The sequence below is a fragment of the Siniperca chuatsi genome, linkage group LG14, assembly GCF_020085105.1.
Source record: "Siniperca chuatsi isolate FFG_IHB_CAS linkage group LG14, ASM2008510v1, whole genome shotgun sequence".
In the NCBI taxonomy this organism is placed as follows: Eukaryota; Metazoa; Chordata; class Actinopteri; order Centrarchiformes; family Sinipercidae; genus Siniperca; species Siniperca chuatsi.
The window spans coordinates 2,122,335-2,144,126 of NC_058055.1; the positions used below are offsets into that span (position 1 = coordinate 2,122,335).

The window sequence follows — 21,792 nt, forward strand, 5'->3', positions numbered from 1 at the left end:
ACCAAAAAACCCCAAAATTGTCTGTCCGTTTGATTCAAAGCATAAAGCGCCGATGTTGTCATCATATTGTCGTTTTTTTCCGTGGATTTAATTGTCACGTTACTTACTATTGCACTCTTGGTCACGTTAGCTGTGCGCTCTCCGCTGTCCACCTCCTGTCTAAAAACCCAACATGGCAGCGGCGGATGGCCGTCCACCCTGAGTGTGGTTCTGCCTGAGGTTTCTGCTTCTTAAAGGAAGTTTTTTCTTGCCACTGTTGCCAAGTGCTTGCTCATGGTGGGATTTGTTGGGTCTGTAAATAATATTATAAGGAATACGGTCTAGTCCTGCTCTATAGGAAAAGTGCAGTGAGATAACTTCTGTTATGAACTGGCGCTATATAAATTGAATTGATCTCTTTCTTTTTCCTCCAATGGTCGCTTGCAGCCATTGTTCTTCTTTTCTGTCTTTGTGTTTGTCATGCAAACTATTAGACTTTTCATCTGTTCATTCCTTAATTTCCCTGGTTTCAACTGGAGTGCTCTTTATTGTTTGTTTATTCACTTAAAAGGTCCAGTGTGTCGGATTTAGTGGCATCTAGCAGTGAAATTGCAGTTTGCAACCATTTGAATACTGCTCGCCTCACCCTCCCCTTCTAAGCATGTAGTAGGAACTACAGTGGCCGCAAAACTCATGAAAAATGCGAGAAACCCTATCTAGAGCCAGTGTTTGGTTTGTCCGTTCTGGGCTACTGTAGAAACATGGTGGTGCAACATGGCAACCTTTGTGGAAGGCGACCTGCTTCCTAAAACGGCTTATTCTAAGGTAATGAAAACCCAATGATTCTTATTTTCAGGTGATTATACACTACATAAAACACTAAATTTTATATTTAATTTCTGCCAATAGCTCCTCCTAAATGTTACACCCTGGACCTTTAACACTGACTGAGATAATTGATAGTAAAATACAAAACCCAACCTCCAGATAATCAGTTCATTAATAACTGAAGTGTGTGTGACATGACGTCACTGAAGAGGTGTGATTGTTTTATGCACCTTAATAGTTACACAGGGGTTCGCTATATTCCTCTCACTTGCATGTTTCTTATTATGTTCTCTCTTGCACAATGTAAATGAGACATTTAATGTTTATTTTGTTACTTTGTTTCAAGACATAGCTTTGAATACTGTGTGTTCATGGCTTTTTGGATTGGAAATTAATGATGCTATTCATTCACTCTTTCTGCCAAATGCACTGTTCTGCTGGAGATTAATTTGCATTGTATGACTAATGACTAATTGCTGATGTTATGCTTTTTGCAAGTGAAATTGATTAATTAGGATTTTTTTCCTTGGTTTTGTTTTTGGGGCAGCATATTTAAGCATATTTATTTGTTTTGTAATGCTATTTGGTAGCTATTTGGGGTGTGGGCTGCTGTCAAAGGGTTGAGCTCCTGATGTTCTACAATGCTTCACATGCTCCTGTTTGGAAATAAATAAAAGTACTGGCAGAATTAAACACTATCTGTAAAATCCAAGAAAAAGAGACCCCATAACACTGATCACACTGTGATTGACAACTCTGAGAATTAGAGTGCACAAACATCACAGCAAATACAAAAATGTTACTAAAATAAAAGCAGGATCTCACAGAATAGAGAGAGCAGAGTCATTTTGAACACAGCAAAATAAGAACGAAAAGTCCAGCAGCAGACATGTTTTAGCTTGATGGGTGTGGTGGACACTAAAGACTTACTGACTGACAGAAATCCCACTGCCTTCCATTGAAGGGAACACTTATGCATGTAAATTATAAAACTGCTCAGAGCTTTCAGGGCTGACAGTGATACCCACTGTTATTTAAATTAACAGATTACAAAAGTAAAAGTGGTGGGGGCAGAACAAATCGGAGTATGAAAACCAGATTAAAATTCATGGAAATTCAGTATTAATGAAAAAATAAATTTTTTATTCTACTGCTTTCAAGATTAATTTGCTACACTGGAGTGAATGAGTAAGCACAGGTAGCTATGTATGCATTTTTAACGATTTACGATTGCCTTTTTTACTGAATTGCAGGTGCTTGTATCCATTTTAGGTCCTGAAGCTTCTCTGCACACTAATTTTCGTACTGAATTCTGATGCAGAAGTTTGCAGGTGATAAACCATCAACGTTCTTCATGTCAGTCTTTAAACTCTGTTGCAGGAGGATTTTTAAAACTTGATTAGTATCCCTCACTCTTGCAGAGTGCAACAGTAAATATTTTGCCAGTGCAGAAGAGATTGAACGAAGGCACGGACCATTTTCTTTTGACTGACTTTTGTAACTTTTTGTGAGTCTAAGCATATTTGATGAAGTTGATGTACTTGCATGATTCTTGCAATTTATAGGTTGTATCACATGGTTGAATGCACTCATTGTAAGTTGCTTTGGATAAAAGCTAAATACATGTAATGTAACTGAATATGTTTGATTGATGTTGATCTTAAAGCTTTCTGTCACTAAAGGCAAGTGTTTGGGCAGTTGGTCTTCTGCTATCTGTTGTTCTTAAAATCTCTGCTGTTGACTCTCTTGACCCTCTGTCTACAGAATGAACCAAACACAGGCAATCAGATCAATGGTGTCTGTATAAAAATGCAGTAAAAACACTGCTCTTCTGAACAAGGCACATGAACCTGAAGGACACATTCATAACTTCTGCCAGATTCAGGAAAGCGAGCATTTTATTGACTCCTTCCTGCGTCTCCAGTAATTGAAGCAAGTGATAGCTGGGGAGCTCGCCATCCATAAAATATTGAGGAGCCCTTCGGTATCTCTAGCAGGGCATTTTACCGTCTCATCAAAAGACGCTTGGAAGCTATTTATCAACGGCAACATCACTGAGGAGGTGCTTCACCTTGAGGAATGGAGAATATCAGACATCCAAGGCAAACAGAGGGAAGGAATCGAACAAAATTAATTATTTTATTGGTCTGAGTCTTCTTTAGGGGAGTGAGTATAACTTGGATACTTGGATGCATTGGCTCGTGAACAAATGTTCTTTCACAATTCAGTGTGCACAGCCTCCATGGCCACATAGAGCCATGACAAATCTACCATCCAAGAGGACTGGAAATGTTTGAGAGGGAAAGTATTTTATGGCAAAAGTCTGCTTTTTTGGGGGGCGGTCTGTATCTTTTCAAGGGCAGGCACAATTCATCCCTTGCAGGAGGCCAATTGAGATGCAGTAGATTTTATCTCTTGCATACATCTGAGCATCATAATTCTTTGCACTTGAAATACTCCACTTCTTGCTGGCGCTATATCTTCATGGAGAGGAGCATGCAGCTTTACCCAAGTTTAGACCAGTGGTCCATGTGAAACATCAAAGTTCCTCAATTTTTCTAGAATGAGAAATCGATTGAAGGATTGGTTCATGTGGGAATGTGGCCAGTGCTTATGACAGGTGCAAAGTTTTTTGAAAGAGCTCTGGGACCAAAGCAGGCAAGCATAGAAATGAAAGCTGTTTGTGACAGAGCTGACTAAAGAGCTGGGAAGTCTTTAAAGGATTGCTTTAACCCACAGCACATTACCAAAGCATGGATGTGATGGTAGTTTGTGGAGCACTGGAGAAGCATGTTCTTCATCAAACAGCTAATAGGCAGCATGATATGTGACGGATCTGTGGAGCATAGAAATATAATGGCTTACAAAAATAAGGAGAAGAAAAAAGGTGAAGAACTCCTCATGTCAAAATCCCAACTTTATACCCCTTTATACTCAATCCTGTAGATTGGAGATCTACTACTGATGATGGAGAGATGCTCAGCTGTACTTTAAATTATGTGAATCGCACACTGAGCCATTGTTTTAAGTGCAGATGGGAATCATGTTGTAATGAACTGGATAATCAACAATACTCAAAAAAATGAGCATGTAAATGTCGACACAGAAGTAGCCAGTTACTACACCATGAATTAATAAAAGGATCGTCAGCTTCTGTCTAGATTTAATCTTGCAGAAATTAGCTCAGCCTCCGTTTAATTTAACAAACAGGTGTTGGAACATTCTGTGTAAGGCAGCTTGAAGAAAATTGTTTGTCATTCTGATGGATACTGATTCAGATTTAATGTTGATTTGACAAATGCAGGGCTGGAGCCGAACCAAAAATAACGATCGTGCAGCACTGTACATTCAGTCATGTTTTTTTTTTTTTTTTTTTTTTTGTTTTGTTTCCTTTGTAAAGTTGTATAAGAATTCCTGTTAATTCAATTCTTTTTCAATTACATTTTATTTATATAGTGCCAATTCATAAGAGAAATTGTTTCATTGCACTTTTCATATAGAGGGGTCCCTTCCTCTTCCTCATAAAGAGCAGGTCTAGACCTTAATCTTAATCTTAATCTTAATATTACTTACAGAGACCCAACAATTCCCACCATGAGCAAGCACTTAGCGACCACTAACCTTTCTGTAACTCCTCTTCATGTCTCTGACCACTTCTTCATCTCCTACTCTCTCCCACTCTCTCAAACTCTCAAACCTCTCTCTTCTTCACATATCGTCCCTATCCGCCACAACCTTCGCCCCCTGTCTCCCTCTTCTCTTGCCTCATCTGTCCTATCAGCTCTCCCCACACCTGACTTCTTCTCACTCATGTATCCAGACTCTGCCACAGACACTCTCCTCTCCCTTCTTAGTTCTCTCCCCTGGACTCTCTCTGTCCTCTCACCTCTTTGTGATCCAAAACCCGGCTTCCTTTTCTGATGAATAGGTAGTACATGTTTCAGCAATAAAAACGGAAAAAAGTGAGTAAACTGTTATGTTTTTGTTTTTATCTGAGTTTGAAGGAGCTAGCCTACAGGCCGCAGCAATTACATGCACAGTCGTCAAAATCTCCTGATCCAGTCGATTTGAACAAATTTGGCTTCGCCTTTTATATCAAATCCACTCAGACATCATCCAATGATGTTTCAGCAATAAAGCCGAAAAAAACAACAATTGAAAACAGAAATGTAGCAAGTTTGACTGAGTTACCAGCATCTACATGTGCAGCTGTTGCCATAGCAAGTATAACAAATATTATATTGTAATTTCCAATGCATGCTGCTCAGAGTAATTGCAGTCCTCGGCTCTTCTGCCAACAGCGTCAGGTCTAGTCTCTCCTCTTGTGCAGACAGTCAGTAGGTTTGGCATGTGGGGCAGGCAGGTATGAGCTTCTCTTTCCTTCTTTCTCTCCGGATCTCTGGATTAGAGTGTTCCTATAGCTTGTAAATATGTAAATAGTTAGTTTGATCTTGTAAATATTTAAATGGTTTCGTTTGATCTTCTCTCTCCCTTATCTAGATTTTTTTTAAACTTTTTTACTTGAAACCCACAATGTCCTTGTAGCGAGTTTGTGATTATTTTTAAGATTTCGCTATCTCTCCCTTGCTGCAACTGACACCACCCGTATGCTTTATGCAAATGAATACGATGGAATGCCATGCAAATGTTCTTAAAATGACAATAATATCGTTTATCGCAATTATTGCTGGAACAATATATGGTCCAACAAAAGTAGTTATCGTGACAGGCTTACCGGGACACCTACTGACACAATGATTTTTTTCTTTCATATTTTATTGTTAATTTCCTATTTTAGATTTATGCTTCCTGACTTGCAGTACTCTTTTATTATATCTTCTACTTACTGTCTATTGTTATGCACCAAAACAAAAGGCAAATTCCTTGCATGTGAAAACCTACTTGGCAATAAACCAGATTCTGATTCTTCTCTCTCTTTCTCCTTATCTGCAACTAAAAGCTCTGTCTGTTAATGCAAAATTCAGTCTTCCTTCCTCAGAAAAACTCTTTTCTATCTTCTCTACCCTTCTTGATCCCCCAACTCCCCCATCTCCCTTCTACCGAGTGACTTTGTTTACTACTTTGTAAATAAGATAGATGACACACGCTCCTCATTTCTCCATCCACCTGCTGGCACCACCTGTCCTATATCCACCTCTTAATATCCTATTCTAACTTCCTTTTCACCCCTCTCTACCAGTTAGGTACTGACCCTGGTTACCTCCCACCACATAACCACCTGCCCTCTTAAACCTATCGCCTCTCACCTACTCCAGTCTATTGCTCCTGGCCTCCTTCCTTTCCTCACCCACCTCAACAATACCTCTTTGATAACTGGTTGTTTTAACACTCTAAAAGCAGCTAGAGTGAACCCCCTTTAAAGAACCATACTCAGCCCTTCTGATGTAAAGAATTACAGAACTGTCTCTCTTCTTCCATTTCTTTCTAAAACACTTGAGTGTGCTGTCTGCACTCAGCTCTGTACATATCAGTACCAGAACAACCTTTTTGACCCCCACTAGTCTGATTTCAAGGCAGGCCACTCAACTGAGACTGCCCTCCTTGTCGTCACAGAGGAATTCCACACTGCTAGAGCAGCCTCCCTCTCCTCCGTCGTCATCCTGCTGGACCTTTCAGCAGCATTTGACACAATGAACCACTAGATCCTCCTCTCCGCCCTTGAAGAACTGGGAGTCTCAGGCTCAGCACTCTCCCTGTTCACATCCTACCTCAAGGACCTCACTTACAGGGTTTGTTCCTCACCCAGGAGGCGGTGCGGGTTCCGGTCCAGGCTCCTGTCATCTCGCACCTGGACTACTGCAACTCACTCTTGGCTGGTGTGCCTGTATGTGCCTGCCATCCGACCTCTGCAGCTAATTCAGAATGCAGCAGCAGGGCTAGTCTTCAACCTACCCAAGTACTCCCACACTACAGCGAGCGTGCGGGAAAGTTTGCTCTCCCGGTTGGGAGGCACGACACCATCTTCCCCACATCTGTCCCTCTCCAGAATTGCGCTATGTAAGATGTCAGCGGCGGATGACCCACAGACATTCTTCGCATGTGACTGGCTGGAGGTGGAGTGGGAAGTGCGCCTGCTTCCCTTACTTTCTGGGGAAGCCCAAACAGCGGCGCTCGGCCTGCCAGCCGTCTCGAGGGGAAGCTGCCGGAACGGGGGTGACTGTGGCTTAGTGGTAGAGCGGGACGTCCACCAATCAGAAGATCCCGGAAAGAAACTGAACCCCAAATTGCTCCCAAGGGCTGCCTTCGGTGTGTGAATGTGATATGAAGTAGGAGTCAGCTATATAAGTACAGTCCATTTACCATTTAACGTCAGTAGAGCTGTTCTGGATCGAATGGAGTTCTGGAGTGCCAAGCTGGGTCCTGCTGATTGAGCTGAAAGACCCAGTGTCTAGAGAGACTGCCGGCAAGCATCTGGTATAGGAGCAGTTTGTGGCCAGGGGCCACAGAGTGGGTGATGGGTGCCACCGCCCTGTGGAACTGGCAGCTGCCGTTGTCCTGGCATATTATTTGGCTGCCCACCCCAGAGGCCAGACATCCGAGGCCCGAACTGTGCAGCTGTCCGACCAATTCCGGCACCCTGGAAGAGAGACATTGGTCCATCCTCGGTCCAGCACCCTACATCCACCCATCCTCTCCCTCTTCCCCGCTCTAACCCTCCCTCTGTTTTGTCTCCACCACAGGGTCCAACCGCTACAGACGCTGCTCTCTATCCACAGTGGGCTCTTTGAGCGCTGGGGCAGGAGTGTTGGAGGTGTGGGCGGCCCGGCCACTACCACCACCAGTGTCAATTGCCAACACCCTGCCCCGGTCCAGGTGGGACATACAGTGTTCTGTAAGGATCCAAGGGGGTATACACCAGACCATGGTGAATTCGGCTGAATGCAGTCTACAATCCACCAGAACCTAGTTTGACCCGGAGCTTTGGTGGAAGCAGCATGGGTGAATATTAAATATGTGCATAGGGATGTTCACAGATTATCTATAGTACTGGTGGAAATTTGTTATCAGGGAAAAAAGCATAGCATTAAGGCCGTGATTAGCTCCCGCCTGACGCACCCCATGATTTTGGGCACGGATTGGCCTGGGTTTGATAGATTAGTGGGGCAGTGTGTGGGGGTGTGTTCATGACCAACAGGGACATGGGATATGTGTGCTGTACTCAGCGGTGACGCGAGGTCGTCCAACGCTACGGATGGGGAGGGGGAACCAGCGGCAACTCAGCGAGAGGCACCGCAGGTTCCTGTGTAAAAGACTTTCCACTTAAGTCCTTTGACGATACTCTACACTTTGCCTTCGACCAAGTGATAAAGATAGATGGCACAGCCATATCCGCACTTTTCTTTGATTAGGGACAGACTGTACAGAATGAGTCATAACACTCAGACAGGGGAGGAACACAAACAGTTTTCCAGGTGGCTCATTATAACCCAATGGCCGGACATATGGGGTTTAATAAGACACCTGAATGCCAGATGGTTAACCAACCAGCCATCCCAAGAGCGCCCATTGCCACTCATAGAGGTTCCATTTGATCTTATCTGCATGGACCTCATTGAGCCATTTAAGCGGAGTGCACACAGATATCACTTTGTTATTTCTGGTGGATTACGTAACGTGATATCGAAACAGTGCCTCTGCACATCATCTTTGCAAAGAGTGTGGCACAGGCACTGTTTCAGGTCTTCTCCAGAGTCGGGATCCCGAAAGAGATCCTGACTGACCAGGGCACATCGTTTATGTCACGCACAATGAGAGAACTTTATGGATTATTGGGAGTCAAGTCAATTCGGACCAGAATGTACCACCTGACGGACAGTCTCGTCGAGTGTCTGAACAAAAACTTGAAATCCATGGTCCATAAATTTGTGCACAAGGATGGCCAAAATTGCCGGGTTCTGTACCTAATCCTGCCTCACTCCCTGTTGATAACCATCTCACACTGTCCCAGAGAGTAGACGTTGCCAAGTTGCAACAGCGCTTTGCTGATGTGTTCTCCCACTTGCCAGGCCGCACTAATTTCATAGGGCACCACACTGAAACTCGCCTGGATGTGACAGTGCGATCACGGCCCTATCAGCTGCCTGAACACAAAAGAAAAGTGGTTCAGGAAGAATTAAAGGCCATGCTGGAGATGGGTTTAATAGAAGAGTCCAACAGTGCCTGGTGTAGAATATACGGTTCTGTGTGGACTACCGCAAAGTAAATGAAGTGTCACGATTTGATGCAACGCAGATCCGGTCCAGTGCATGGAGTAGTGCCAGCTGGCAATCGAGAAGGTGAAACAGGCTCTCTGTGGGGAGCCTCTCCTCCACACCCCTAACTTCTCTCCCCCTTTTATCCTGCAGAGGCATCGAACAATCTGTTCTGTTTCAGCAGGTGCAGGAGTCGACTGCCCGGTGCTGTATAGCAGCCGAAAATTGTCGGAGAGGGAATCCAGATACAGCACGGTCGAAAAAGAGTGATTGGCCATCCGGTGGGTGGTCGAGGCCCTGCGGTATTACCTGCTTGGAATGCCCATTCACCCTCTGTTAGGACCATGCTCCCCTCCAGTGGCTTCACTGCATGAAGGATACCAACGCCGGGTTCACCCGGTGGTATCTGGCCTTACAGCCTTTTAACTTCAGTGTAGTCAATAGGCCGTAAACCATGGCAATAAACAAGAACATTGTTTGTGAACATACTTCTACGCCTCTGTGCCAAAGAACCCGCAGTAGCCACAGACCTGCTACAGTTCTGCTACGGTCAATTGGCTTGCTGCTCCCTCACAATGAGCGGGGCACCCAACCGCTTAACAAAATCACAACTGTTTGCGGTCCTGCAATCCCCCCATTGACATCAGGACAGCAGAAACTCTACACGTCTACCATCGCAGACTTAAAACTCATCTGTTCAGAGTGCACCTTGACCCTTAAAATAAATAAATAAAATCTAAATCTTAATGTAGTGCTTGGAGCAGTTCAGCATATTTGATGAAGTTGATGTACTTGCATGATTTTTGCAATTTATGGATTGTATCCACATGGTTGATACTATATGTATGGAAGAAAGAGGAAGTTTAGGAGTACATGTTTGCATATAACATAGAAAATATGTAGAGAGCACACATGCAAACTTTAACAAATCGCCCCAGTAATGGTAAAACTAAACCTATGCCTTTGGTGAATTGTTGACATAAATAATAAAATCATATTTTCATAGTTTAGATGAATAGCAAGTTGGAGGATGGATCAGATCACAGATCAGAAACAGTGAAGAAGTCATACTGTACTGTACATCATCAAGCAAAACAATTTAGTAGTACTACTGCTTCATCACCTGCTTTAATGGCTGGAAAAAGAATGTGATCTGGTTCACTTAATTCAAACTTCTATTCTTTGAACAGTTGAATGTCTGAGTAGGGCAGGGTATGTTTTTTTTTTCAAAAATAAGAATTTATTTTCCAAGGCCAGAATTGTGGCTGTGGACATCCAGAGTCATAGTGGTAATAGTAAAAATCTTACTTGTTGTAAACAAGTAAGTTGCAAACTGTATATATCTAAAAATAATTAATTATAATGCAACCCTGCAGTTGCATTCCATATGCTTTCCATATGGTGCATAGGATGGTGTACATGATCATTCATTACATGGTTATCTGCAGACATGCTCCCTGCGGCTATATATAAAACTGTAGCTTGTTAAATTCTTGTAATTTATCTATTTCTATTAAAAATGTATAGTTACAAACTAAAGTCATTATTGTTATCAATTCAATTTTCCATTCATTAGTAAGTTTGTGTTCTCCAGAGAACTTTTTTTATTTAATCCTTCTGAATCTATGAAAATGTGTAACTTTCATACTGAATGTCCTGTACGGCTAAGTTCATAACATAACATCACCCAAATAGTGAAACTACATTGCCAGTGTGCCCTCAGGTGGGGGTGTTTGCACCAGCTCAGAGCTAATTTGTTTGAAGAGTGGGTATGTCAGCCCCTTAATACCCCTCAAGATGTTGTGGATTTATTCCATGCCCTGGTTTTATCAGTGTAGTGTAGTCTATATAACCATCTTCCTGTTCTTCTATCGTTTGTAGAATTACAGTTGTTTGGGGGATTTCCTCATGGACTATCATGTTAACTGTATTAGCTCACATCAGATCCAGAAGTGGTAAGAACTGGAAGGAAGTGTGGTTGTGGTTAAGATTAAGTTTTAAACAACAGCATTTTGGTTTGAGCAAAGTTATTTGTGGCAGTAAAAAATGTCATTAACAAAGGAGCAATAAGTAAGGGTGTTACTGCCTCGTGCATGACCATAATGCAGCTGGTGGAGGTTAATAGGATTGTTTATCAGTGTTGGTAAATCAACATTTACTCTGGGAGATGCTGAGATTTTTCAACAGTCGCTTTTTGACTTGTTCTTGAAACAAATGTTACCTGTCCTGCCCCTGCCCATCCTCAAAAGTAAAACAACAGAATTAGCATTAAACATTCAGACTGAAAACAGCCCTGTGTTGGAAAAATGCAAGGGGTTGCGTTGATGGGTGTTTGTTGTTTCAGGTGAAACATGATCCAAGTGAACATGAATTTCAGTTTGAGTAATAGATGCATGAGTTTAAAGGCTTATTAGACACCAAAACATTGCACAACGATTCATAATACAATGAGACAGGATTTTACAGGATGAAAAGTTATCACAGTGACAATAATAATTTGCTTGCATCTTTTTTCTTAACAACAGTCTGTTGATTTCTACCATGACCACATTCTCTTCCTAGCCTTAACCAGATCCTAACCTTAACCAGATTTTTTTTGATGAAACTTAACCAGACCTTAGCAATTGTTATGGCAGATCGGAAAACACTCAAATGCGTTGTCTTAGAAGGCAATAACAACACTATATTTTTTCAAGTCTGGCAAACTTGTTGAATCATGGCAGAAGATGTGATGAATTGACTAGACATTTAAGCTAGGACAAATAAAAAAGTACAGCTGTGAAATCCCCCAAAATATATGCTAAAGCAGAATGTTTATTCCAGTATGTGAATGTTGAGATAATTGTTTTGTATATGCTTCTGTTGGATCTCTGCTCCTCTAGAGTTCACATGTTGCTTTTTTTTCATTCATTGTTACTTAGCATTTTTCAACATCAAAAGTAATGGAAAAACAATGCCATGCCTAACACATTAACCTAAGATTCATGATGTATTGTGACTGCACAACACTGCACACTCCATCTGAAAGAAGAGGCAGAAGAGCTTGGAAGCATTAATTAACAATGCCCATTCTTTTGTAACAAGCTCCTCAATATGTTATTAAAAATGGGTCCAATTACACAACAGAGCTTAAAATCTAATTTCGCGTGTGCATGTAGGTGTGTGCAAACAGAGGTTAAAACATGGTGAATTACAGGAAAATTAAAGGTTTCACTGTGAGACGAGTTATTAAATGGGAGCAAATTTTCACAAGGGCATGCTCCTACGTGCTATATGTGATGCTTTGAAAATAGTCTCGAACATGAACTTGAATATAAGTGTTGCAAAAAAATTAATGGCTTTACTGATGGACGATTTTTCACTGAGAGACGACTCTTTGAATGACATTGGCCTCCAAAAATCCAGTGTGCCAGGCTGTACAAATGGGAGACTTGAGGACATCTTTTAGGGTTAGTTTGGCCCTGGCTCTGCAGCTGCAGATCGACTATAAAAGGGAGTAAAAAATAGGCAGCATATGTTATGCTCAGACAAAACTCTCAAGTTCATAATCAGTTGAATGCACTTAAAAGGCTCTTCTCTTTCTCTATTTTGTGCCACCTCGTCTCCTCTCTCCTCCTTTCTGCTGCCTGTGACCCGGAATTTGATCTCAGCGCACCGTTTTGAAGGATGTCTGAATTCTGTCTGAAGGAGGCTTGCCAGAGGAGCCATGAGCGAGGATGCACAGGTGTATCCTTTGCAGAAGTCTTTTTGGCATAAATAGGGCTGGGCAATATGACTTATAAATAATGTCTCTATCTCAATATACACATTTTCTCTAAAATAACACACTGTAAATTCTCAAATAGTGCAAAGATATTATGATCTTGTAGAATAGGATGCATTGCTGTAGATTACACAGCTAACAGTATATAAAGTAGTTAAAATTAGCTCAAGCTTAAACATCTATAGCAGTAAAATGCAACATACACAAGAATGCAGCGGTAATATTAATCCAAAAACACAATATATAATAATCAAACGCTGACAGGGACCATTTAACTAAAAGGCTGTGTGTTGTGTTTGCTGCCACAGAAAATAAATATATAATAAAGTCCCTGTTTATGTAACGTTATACCGCATCTTCTTGTATTCTTCACAGCAGAGTTGGTCCAGACTGTGAACACCTCGCTAGTTAGCAGCGACGAGTCAGACTAAAGTAAATTAAAATAGCCTAAAACCAGAGGTCTCCCAAATAGTTGTAGCAGTAGTAGCAATGTTAAATAAACAGGGACTTTTTATTTCTTTTCTGCGCTAGCAAACACAACACACAGCCTTTCAGTAACTGTTATACTGCAGCCTGAGCTTATCTACACACTTTGTGGCTGACTAAAGTAACGTAACTACTCCTCAGCGGTGACCAGCAAAAGACTGAAAACTCAAAAATAACAATATGGTCATTGCTATATTGCACATGGATTGATATTTGAATATTTCAAATATATATATTTAATTTTAAGTTGCTGCTGTAATGGTACTTTAGTAAAATTGATCCACAGCTGCACTTGCTAACGGTGATAACGGTTTCAACGCTGATTTTATTTCAGTGACGTTGATAACATGTTATGATTTGATTGGTCTGAGGCCAAAGGGCCTTGGCATAATCCTGACTAATCCCAGTTTGGCAGTGGCAATGTCCCTTTATGGTGGACGTTAAAAATCTCAGAGGATATCTGAAATCCCGGGCAAATGTATGGCTCAACATCAATTGAGGAAAGTGAGAGCATATGTTTTACCATAGTTTTGTGTTTTTTTTCTCACTTTGAGTATCAAACTCTCACAGCCCGTGTTCTTGAAGACTAGCTGAAAAAAGTGGGCTCCTTCACAACATCTGTGGTCACTGTGGAATCACAACAATTACTATGGATTCCGAAGGCAACAGGTTGTCACGGCAGACAACAGCATTAAAACATCCTTAGAAACTTCTCGAACCATTCTTACAGCATAATTCACTTCATTCTGTCAGTTTTTAAGCTCAGTTTGTTTCAAACCCAAAATATGGCTAAATATTTTTATCCTATTTAAAACTGCTGGCTAAAGATAAACGTAAATACAGTAAGATTGTTATTCACGTCGGCGGTAACGACTCCTGATTACGCCAGTCGGAGGTCACTAAAGTTAATGTAGAGTCAGTGTGTACGTATGCAAAGACAATGTCGGACTCCGTAGTTTTCTCTGGGCCCCTGCCAAACCTGACCAGTGATGACATGTTTAGCTGCCTGTCTTCATTCCGCCGCTGGCTGTCGAGGTGGTGTCCAGCAAACGATGTGGGCTTTGTAGATAATTGGCAGACTTTTTGGGGAAGACCCGGTCTGATTAGGAGAGACAGCATTCATCCCACTTTGGATGGAGCAGCTCTCGTATCTAGAAATCTGACTGATTTTATTAGTGGACCAAAACCATGACAACCCAGAGCTGAGACCAGGAGGCAGAGTTGCAGTCCTAAATGGTAAATGGACTGTACTTATATGTCTTTCTAGTCTTTTTCGACTACTCAAAGCGCTTCAACTACATATCACATTCACCCCATTCACAGGTGCCGTCAGTTCAAAGAAAGTAAATCATTCACACACACTCACACATAGCCCTCGGGAGCAATTTGGGGTTCAGTGACCTGCCCACCGAACACTTAAATAAATAAAACCAAAAGTTAACAGAAGAGGAGTTATACATAAAAACCTAAACAAAAACGCTGACATAGCACAACAAAATAGGAGAATTAAATGTGGACTCTTAAACATCAGATCTCATCATCTAAAGCTGTACTAGTGAACGATTTAATATCAGAGTATCATACTGACTTATTTTGTCTTACTGAAACCTGGTTGGGTCATGAAGAATATGTTAGCCTAAATGAATCCACTCCACCCAGTCATATTAATACTCACATTCCTCGAGGCACCGAGGAGGTGGAGTTGCAGCCATCTTCGACTCAAGTCTAATAATCAACCCGAAACCTAAACTAAATTATAACTCATTCGGAAGCCTTGTTCTTAGTCTTTCACACCTGATCTGGAAAACACGATATCCATGTGGACATTGAAAATGATAGCCTTAGTACTGCGTTTATCTCATTATTAGATTCGATTGGCTTTTGTCAGATTGTACATGAAGCCACTCACTGTTTTAACCACACCCTCGACCCTGTACTGGTATATGGCATTGTAATTGAACATTTAGTAGTCTTTCCACAGAATCCTTCTTTATCGGACCATTATTTAATAACTTTTGAACTGCTATTGCTGGACTACACGCCATTAGGCAAAAACTCCTACTCTAGATGTCTATCTCATTGTGCTATAGCTAAATTTAAGGAAGTGATCCAATCTGCATTTAAATCAATGTTATGTAACAGAGGACTCCTATGCAAATCGCAGCCCCTCCCAAATTGACCATCTAGTTGATAGCGCTGCAGGCTCACTGCGAACAACACTCGATTCTATCACTCTTCTAAAAAAGAAGATAATAAAATAAAGAAGGTTAGCTCCATGGGTTAACCCCAAACCCGAAAATTAAAGCATCATTGCGAAAACTTGAAAGGAAATGTCGACAGAAGGAGAGAGGAGAGAAACGAGAAAGCACAAAACTATAGGAGAGTGTATGTGCTGTTATACAACATGATGTTGTGGAAAATGTAAAATGCTAAACTTGAGCTCCTGTAAACCCCCCAGAGGATTTGGTGAAGAGTACATTAGAACTGATGAAAAGTGTGGGTACATGATGCACATGTCAATGTACAGTGCTTCCCTGTCTGTGTACTCTACATCATTGTACACTTCAAGTGAATCAAATCAGCTTTTTTATTTTAACCTTCATGTCTTTAAGGACATGTCCTTGGGATGAAGCACATGTCCTTAAAGCTTTTTACTACATTTAACCAATGCGCAAACAGAAAAGAAGATGTAATACTGTGTACAAAAAAGAAAAATAAAACATAAGAAACAAAATAGAAGGAGGACAACAAGCTTACTAACCTGTAACTATTCAGCAGAACCAAACATATAAGAACAACCATGGAAGGAATCTTTGGCATCCAAATTCATAAAGGAATCCCTCACAGCTAAATGTGCAATTCGTGCCACATTACAATCAAATGCACAATAACATGGGCAATTATATATAATGACATAGCAGGCATACAGTATAATACACAGAGAAACATGAAAATTTGTCACAGAAACATCATCATATGACCCCACTGTCTCAAAGTTAAAAGGTTGTGCATTTTTAGAATCCGGTTGCATCTTTTATCCTAAATAAGATTTCTTTCAAAGATGAATACAAAAGAAACCTTAAACACAGTGGGAGGCATATAGCTGTGCAAAGATAATCATCGCATTCAACAGAGAGGATGAAAGCTGATGCAGTCACTCCATTCAATTGCTGCAATTAAATCCTCACAGGTACTGCCTCTACATAGGTATTCATTTACTATAGTTTTATTCAGTGTCCAGGGCAGTTTATTTCTTGTATTTATTGTGAACCCGGGCTGCAAAGTAGCAAATTAAAGTTTGTTTGTTTTTTGCCTAACATTTATAGCAAAATTAGTTTCCCTTCACTGCTTTTATGAAATCAGTATTTAACTCTGATTTACTTTGAAACATTCTACTATGGATACAGTTTAGTGTTAGAAAGGTCCACTCTCACCTATTTGGTCCCTAGCTGGTCTATCTCTGTCTGTCGGGGTTAGAGGAAATATCAAGTCAGTGAAATTAAATGGGACCTTTGCTTTCACCTATAATAATTTTGAGCACTTTTGCCACAGCTGTGTGTACCAACCTACATGTACATATTACTGAAAACTACTTGTCTCGTGAGGCAATGTGGTGGCATGGGGATTCATCAAATAGCTTTGTGCTAAGTCCCCAAATGTATATTCATCAAGAGGTTTCATGAAGCAATCATTTTCAACACTTTCCAAAAAATCAGATGTTGGTTAGTCATTAAAAATTATGCAGCATATGGCACTAAACCTTTTAAACTACTGGCGTGGCACATAATTGCAGCCAAATCCTTGTAAATTTGGTATATGTTTTGCCGTGCTGCCCGTTGCGACTGTTAAATGAATGGTCAGACAAGTAAATAATGCTGCACAACTTCAAGACTTCATTAGAGGATATACATTAGATGGAACTAAACATGCTCTGCATATTTACCTCTTAAAACAGTTGAATTAATTTTTCTAGGATCAGGAAATAGGGCTGTAACTTTAATTATCTAATATACATATGCCCATCTCTCTACAACAGACTTAAGCCTTACCGGTCCTATTTAGGATAATAAGCAAATCTTAGCTACATGATTGGGCTGAGTCGAGTGCTGTTTAACTGGATCTAGTCCAGCACCCGCTCAGGTGGAACAGACTTTACCAGTCCAAGCTATCTTTCAATATTTTACTTCCACTAATAAAATGGATTTACACTCAAAGAAGGGGATATGTTACTTAAAAAGTCCATAACTTTTGTTGAAAACGATTGCTTATCCTTGATGTTAGCCTTGTAACTGCTGTGGTGCACTCTGCTGTCTGATGCCAGGCTAACCGGCCTGCAGTGTTTGAGTTGCTGTTAGCTTGATGTTGAAGCTGGTAGTTTTGCATTAGCATGAGCCTCTGGATAGGTAGCCTGCTGGACAACAACTCTAACGTAAAGAGTTTTACTGTATTTGTCGCCAACACGTGTCAGTTCAATTCAATTTTATTTATATAGCGCCAATTCATAACAGAAGTTATCTCATTGCACTTTTAGAGCGGGTCTGAACTGTTCTATTTATAATATTAATTAGAGACCCAACAAATCCCACCATGAGCAAGCATTTGGCGACAGTGGCAAGGAAAAACTTCCTTTTAACAGGGAGAAACCTTGGACAGAACCAGACTCAATGGTGGGCGGCCATCCACCGCTGCTGTGTTTTGAGAGAGGGAGAGAGAGATGTGGAGATGGTGTCTGCCTCCCGAACCCAAACTGGGACCTGATTCCACAGGAGAGGAGCCTGATAACTGAAGGAGTTAAAGGATAAATCCTGATCAAAGATAACTCAGAGACCTGAAGAGCCATCGAATAGCTTTGGACTCAAATGATAATTTTATCAAAGATTTCATGCAGCATTGATTTTACACTTTTAATAAATCTCAAAATACAAAATAAATGAGTAAATACATAAATAACAAATAATTTATTTCAGCTCAGAAATCTATATACATTCAAAATGGAGGCTGTCCTGCACACACTCGTGTATATGTTTATTGCAAATGGAAAAGAGACATAAAATTTAACTTGGTGGTATGGTTCTACTCTTTCTTTGGGATGCATTGCAAATTATCTCCCCAATGCGACTTAAGTCAGAAATAAAGACCCTCCATGGTACAGACACACAAGACAGAATCAAAGCTTACAGATAGCAACAGCAGAAGTAGACGAGTGACTGTATGCTTGCACTCTTTTATATAGACCGCCACTACAGTGACACGCTGTGACGCGGGTGTTAGCTGTCTGTTGACGCATGACTTGTGACTTGGAGTGTCCTGTTGGACAACATCAATTAAATTAACACTATGTGAAGATCCACTAACATGCAACCAGGACACTGACAACCAATGAAAAAGTTAGTGTTTTAGTTGATAACATACGGTACCAACACTGACTGAACCTACAGTGAGGAAAGTATTTGTTAAAAAAAGTTTAAGATGTTTTTTTAAAAACTGTTATGTGGTGACTGGGCCATAAATTGTATGCTGACATGAGGAATTTAAGTCTGTCACCTCTGATGTTGGACCAAATGGCAGAATGGAACAACTTTTGGTAAAGCTGCCACTGCAGTCACTGTGGCTTTACAGAGTCATACTGCTAAGAAAATAAAATGCCAATTCAAATTGTGTTTAAATGATGGCTTGCATTTGTCAAACGGTGTCTCTGTGAACTGTTTCTACTATTTTACAGACAGAAATACCTTCTGACCGATGCATGCAGTCAAAAACAATCCACTTCCCCTCTGCTATCTTTTAAAGCTGTCATATGTAATTTTACTTGTTATTAACATCTTGTTGGAAGTCAGCAAAAACTCGACTTAAATGAAGAATATCAGTTTCTTCTAGTGCCATTGCTCTGCTATTTGCTTTTGAAGTCAAGTGTGAGACTGGGGCATTTGAGACGTAAAAGTGCAGGAGGCTGGTGCAGAGGTGCACACATCAATCAACAAGTCCAGTAACTGAGTCCTGACCACCACGAACCCTAACCCTGGGTAGCCTCCCCAATCTTTGTGGCTTGTGACGTGGTATTCCCTGTCAGTCTGTTCATTAGATAGTTCCAGAAGTCTGAAGATGTAAAACTATCCAGTAGGCTAATTCACATTAAAAAATAAACACAAATCAGAAAAATTAACAACATTTTTTCCCATCTTGTTATTTTCATTAAATGTATCTTGTGACCGTTTAGGGTCCCGAGCCCCAGGTTGAGCACCATACTTGTTGCATGCTAAAAAAATTGCCCCAGCTAATTAACCTTACTTTTCAGTGTTGGAAACAGAAAAACGATCCTGAAATGAAGCCTACGTGCAGCTCCAGTCACTCAGAAATTGCTCTCTTTTTGCTTGCTACTTTTGCTTTGCTTAATATCTTGAATCGAGATAAAGACCGCACGATAATGAGTAAACAAGCTTGTTTTTATGAATACTCGTGGTAGTGGACTGCGGACGGAAGCGCCTCCAAAAGAAGTCGCCGCTAATAGCCACTTCAAGGTAGCTACATACAACACCCAACAATACTCACCGGGTCACGACAGGAAGTATGTCTATTTTTTCTTCAAATTAAAAGTACCTCTACTACTCGGGGAATACCGGAACACCTGAACACCAGTAAGTGTCCTTTACTTGAAAAATCAAACCGGAAGTGGTCGTTTTAATTGCCGCTAGCTTGCCTCCAGCTCCGCTGCCAATAACCTCACAGTTGAAGGAGGGACTTTGTTGAGCGCTGCGTTGGTGGATGCTTTACAGTCAGACAGGAACCGGGGACTTGAAGAAAATCACTTTTCGGGATTTTCAGAGACTCACAGGTTATTTTTCCCAGACGACATCACACAGCAGACAAACAGCAGATCGATAAATATGAAGAATCCTCTGTTCTGGGCTCTGCTGGTCGGGATGACCATCCTGCTGATGGAGCAAGGTAAGTGATGGATTTTGTCATCCTTGGAGCACTTGTTATCGCTATCTCCGACTCTGTTTGGATGGGACTGTTTGTCAGTTTATTAAGTGCCTTATGCATGTAGCGCGCAGTCTTTGCGCCTACATTTGACATCAGGATGCTTGCCATCTAAGCCGCAGCTTAAATTAAGCGATTAGTGAAGTGCAGTTAAGCTGTCTTGGTGCCAATGACTCTCCAAGTATCCGAGTGGCTGCTCTGGATGTATTTTTACACCAGTTATATTAGGCTGCAGCCTTTTCTCTGAAAGTTTAATCCTGCCAAGGTAATTCTCAGCAGTATTAGTTTTGCTTTGGTTGTGCAGTTTTGCAACCGAAAAAAAAAAAGAGCAAAACCAATATGCTATTCATCATGCTGGCTCTATAGCCTTGAGTCACACAGCTCTTTATTTTAATGCACCTGCAATGAAAATTGAGCAATTGTCCTTTTTGGGCTTGTGGCCCCTGCTCATCTTGAGCCATAGTATATCTCAGGGACAGAGGTCTTTGCTGCAAAGTTGATTAAGTATTAGTTCTTAATCCACATTGACTGCGTGGCCAGGTCATCCAAGTTAAGCCATGTATTCTCCGGACAGGCAAGAGGGCTTTGCTGTTGGAAGGGAGAGCAGTGAAGCAGCTCAGTCTTGCTGACCTTGTTTACACCTGACATTATAAATTCAATCCAATAAACTAGATTGTGACTAGATAGAGGCGTACTTAAAAGCATGGAAATAAAGGTCACCTAAGGGAAATGAAACCTGCATCTATTGTGTATTTACCTTAATTGTTTTTCAAGCTCCATCACTAGTCTACAATAAGATAGGGACTCAAGGAAAGAGTAATGCTGTTAAATCCTCCTTGCCCTTTGACAATGACCCTGAAAGTCAGAATTGAAGAGATGAATAAATAAATGGGTGAATAAGTGAAGTGAATGAATCAATGGATGTAGGACGGAAGGAGGGGCGGTTTCCTCATCAGCTCTCCAAACATCACTGTTTTATTTGGCCAGCAGCCCCTTTGCTTTTTATAGATGTGTCTTCGGCTGCACAAAGTCCAGAACCAAAGTCCTGCCCAGTGTGTGAAAAGTCAAAAACCTGCACAGAAGAACTGAGCAGCCAAAGATTCTTGCATAAAGAGCTGAAATACTGATGCTTTAATAAGTAAGGGATAATGTACAGCGAGCCGGTCATTATTGCGAAATTAACCCCAACAGGGTGATGCAGGACTAGACTCACTGAAGGGGTTAATTTCACAGATACATGGATACTTACTACAGAAATCTATAATTTGACACCAAATATTGATTTAATTGATTTAAAAATGATTTAAACATTTTTTTTTTGCCACAGGACTTTTTTCTGTGGATTGATATGATTGGACTCGAGAGTCTATGACCAGAACTGCGTCCATAGCAACGGTCTGTTATTCATAGCAGCGGCCTGCTCTTCAAAAATAACGGACAGTAGAATGCCATAATTGACCAATCGGAATCGAGTATTCAACAAAGCCGTGTAACAAAAAAAAATGTCGAAAGTAGAGATAAGGTTACAGGTCTACCTCCTTG

The 21,792-nt window shown here is 41.0% G+C and overlaps 1 protein-coding gene across 5 annotated transcripts in view; it reads left to right on the forward strand.

Annotated features, from left to right (window-relative positions):
- The first annotated feature begins 19,970 nt into the window (after positions 1-19,970).
- The window catches only part of ntm (neurotrimin), a 424,793-nt gene continuing 422,971 nt past the window's right edge, over positions 19,971-21,792 (forward strand). For 3 of the 5 annotated variants that reach the window (XM_044222737.1, XM_044222738.1, XM_044222739.1), the window contains exon 1: positions 19,971-20,214. In XM_044222737.1, the coding sequence (XP_044078672.1) occupies positions 20,154-20,214 (61 nt within the window). In that variant the 5' untranslated portion in view covers positions 19,971-20,153. The remainder of the gene's footprint in view (positions 20,215-21,792) is intronic. The other 2 variants (XM_044222736.1, XM_044222740.1) reach the window with 2 other exon arrangements.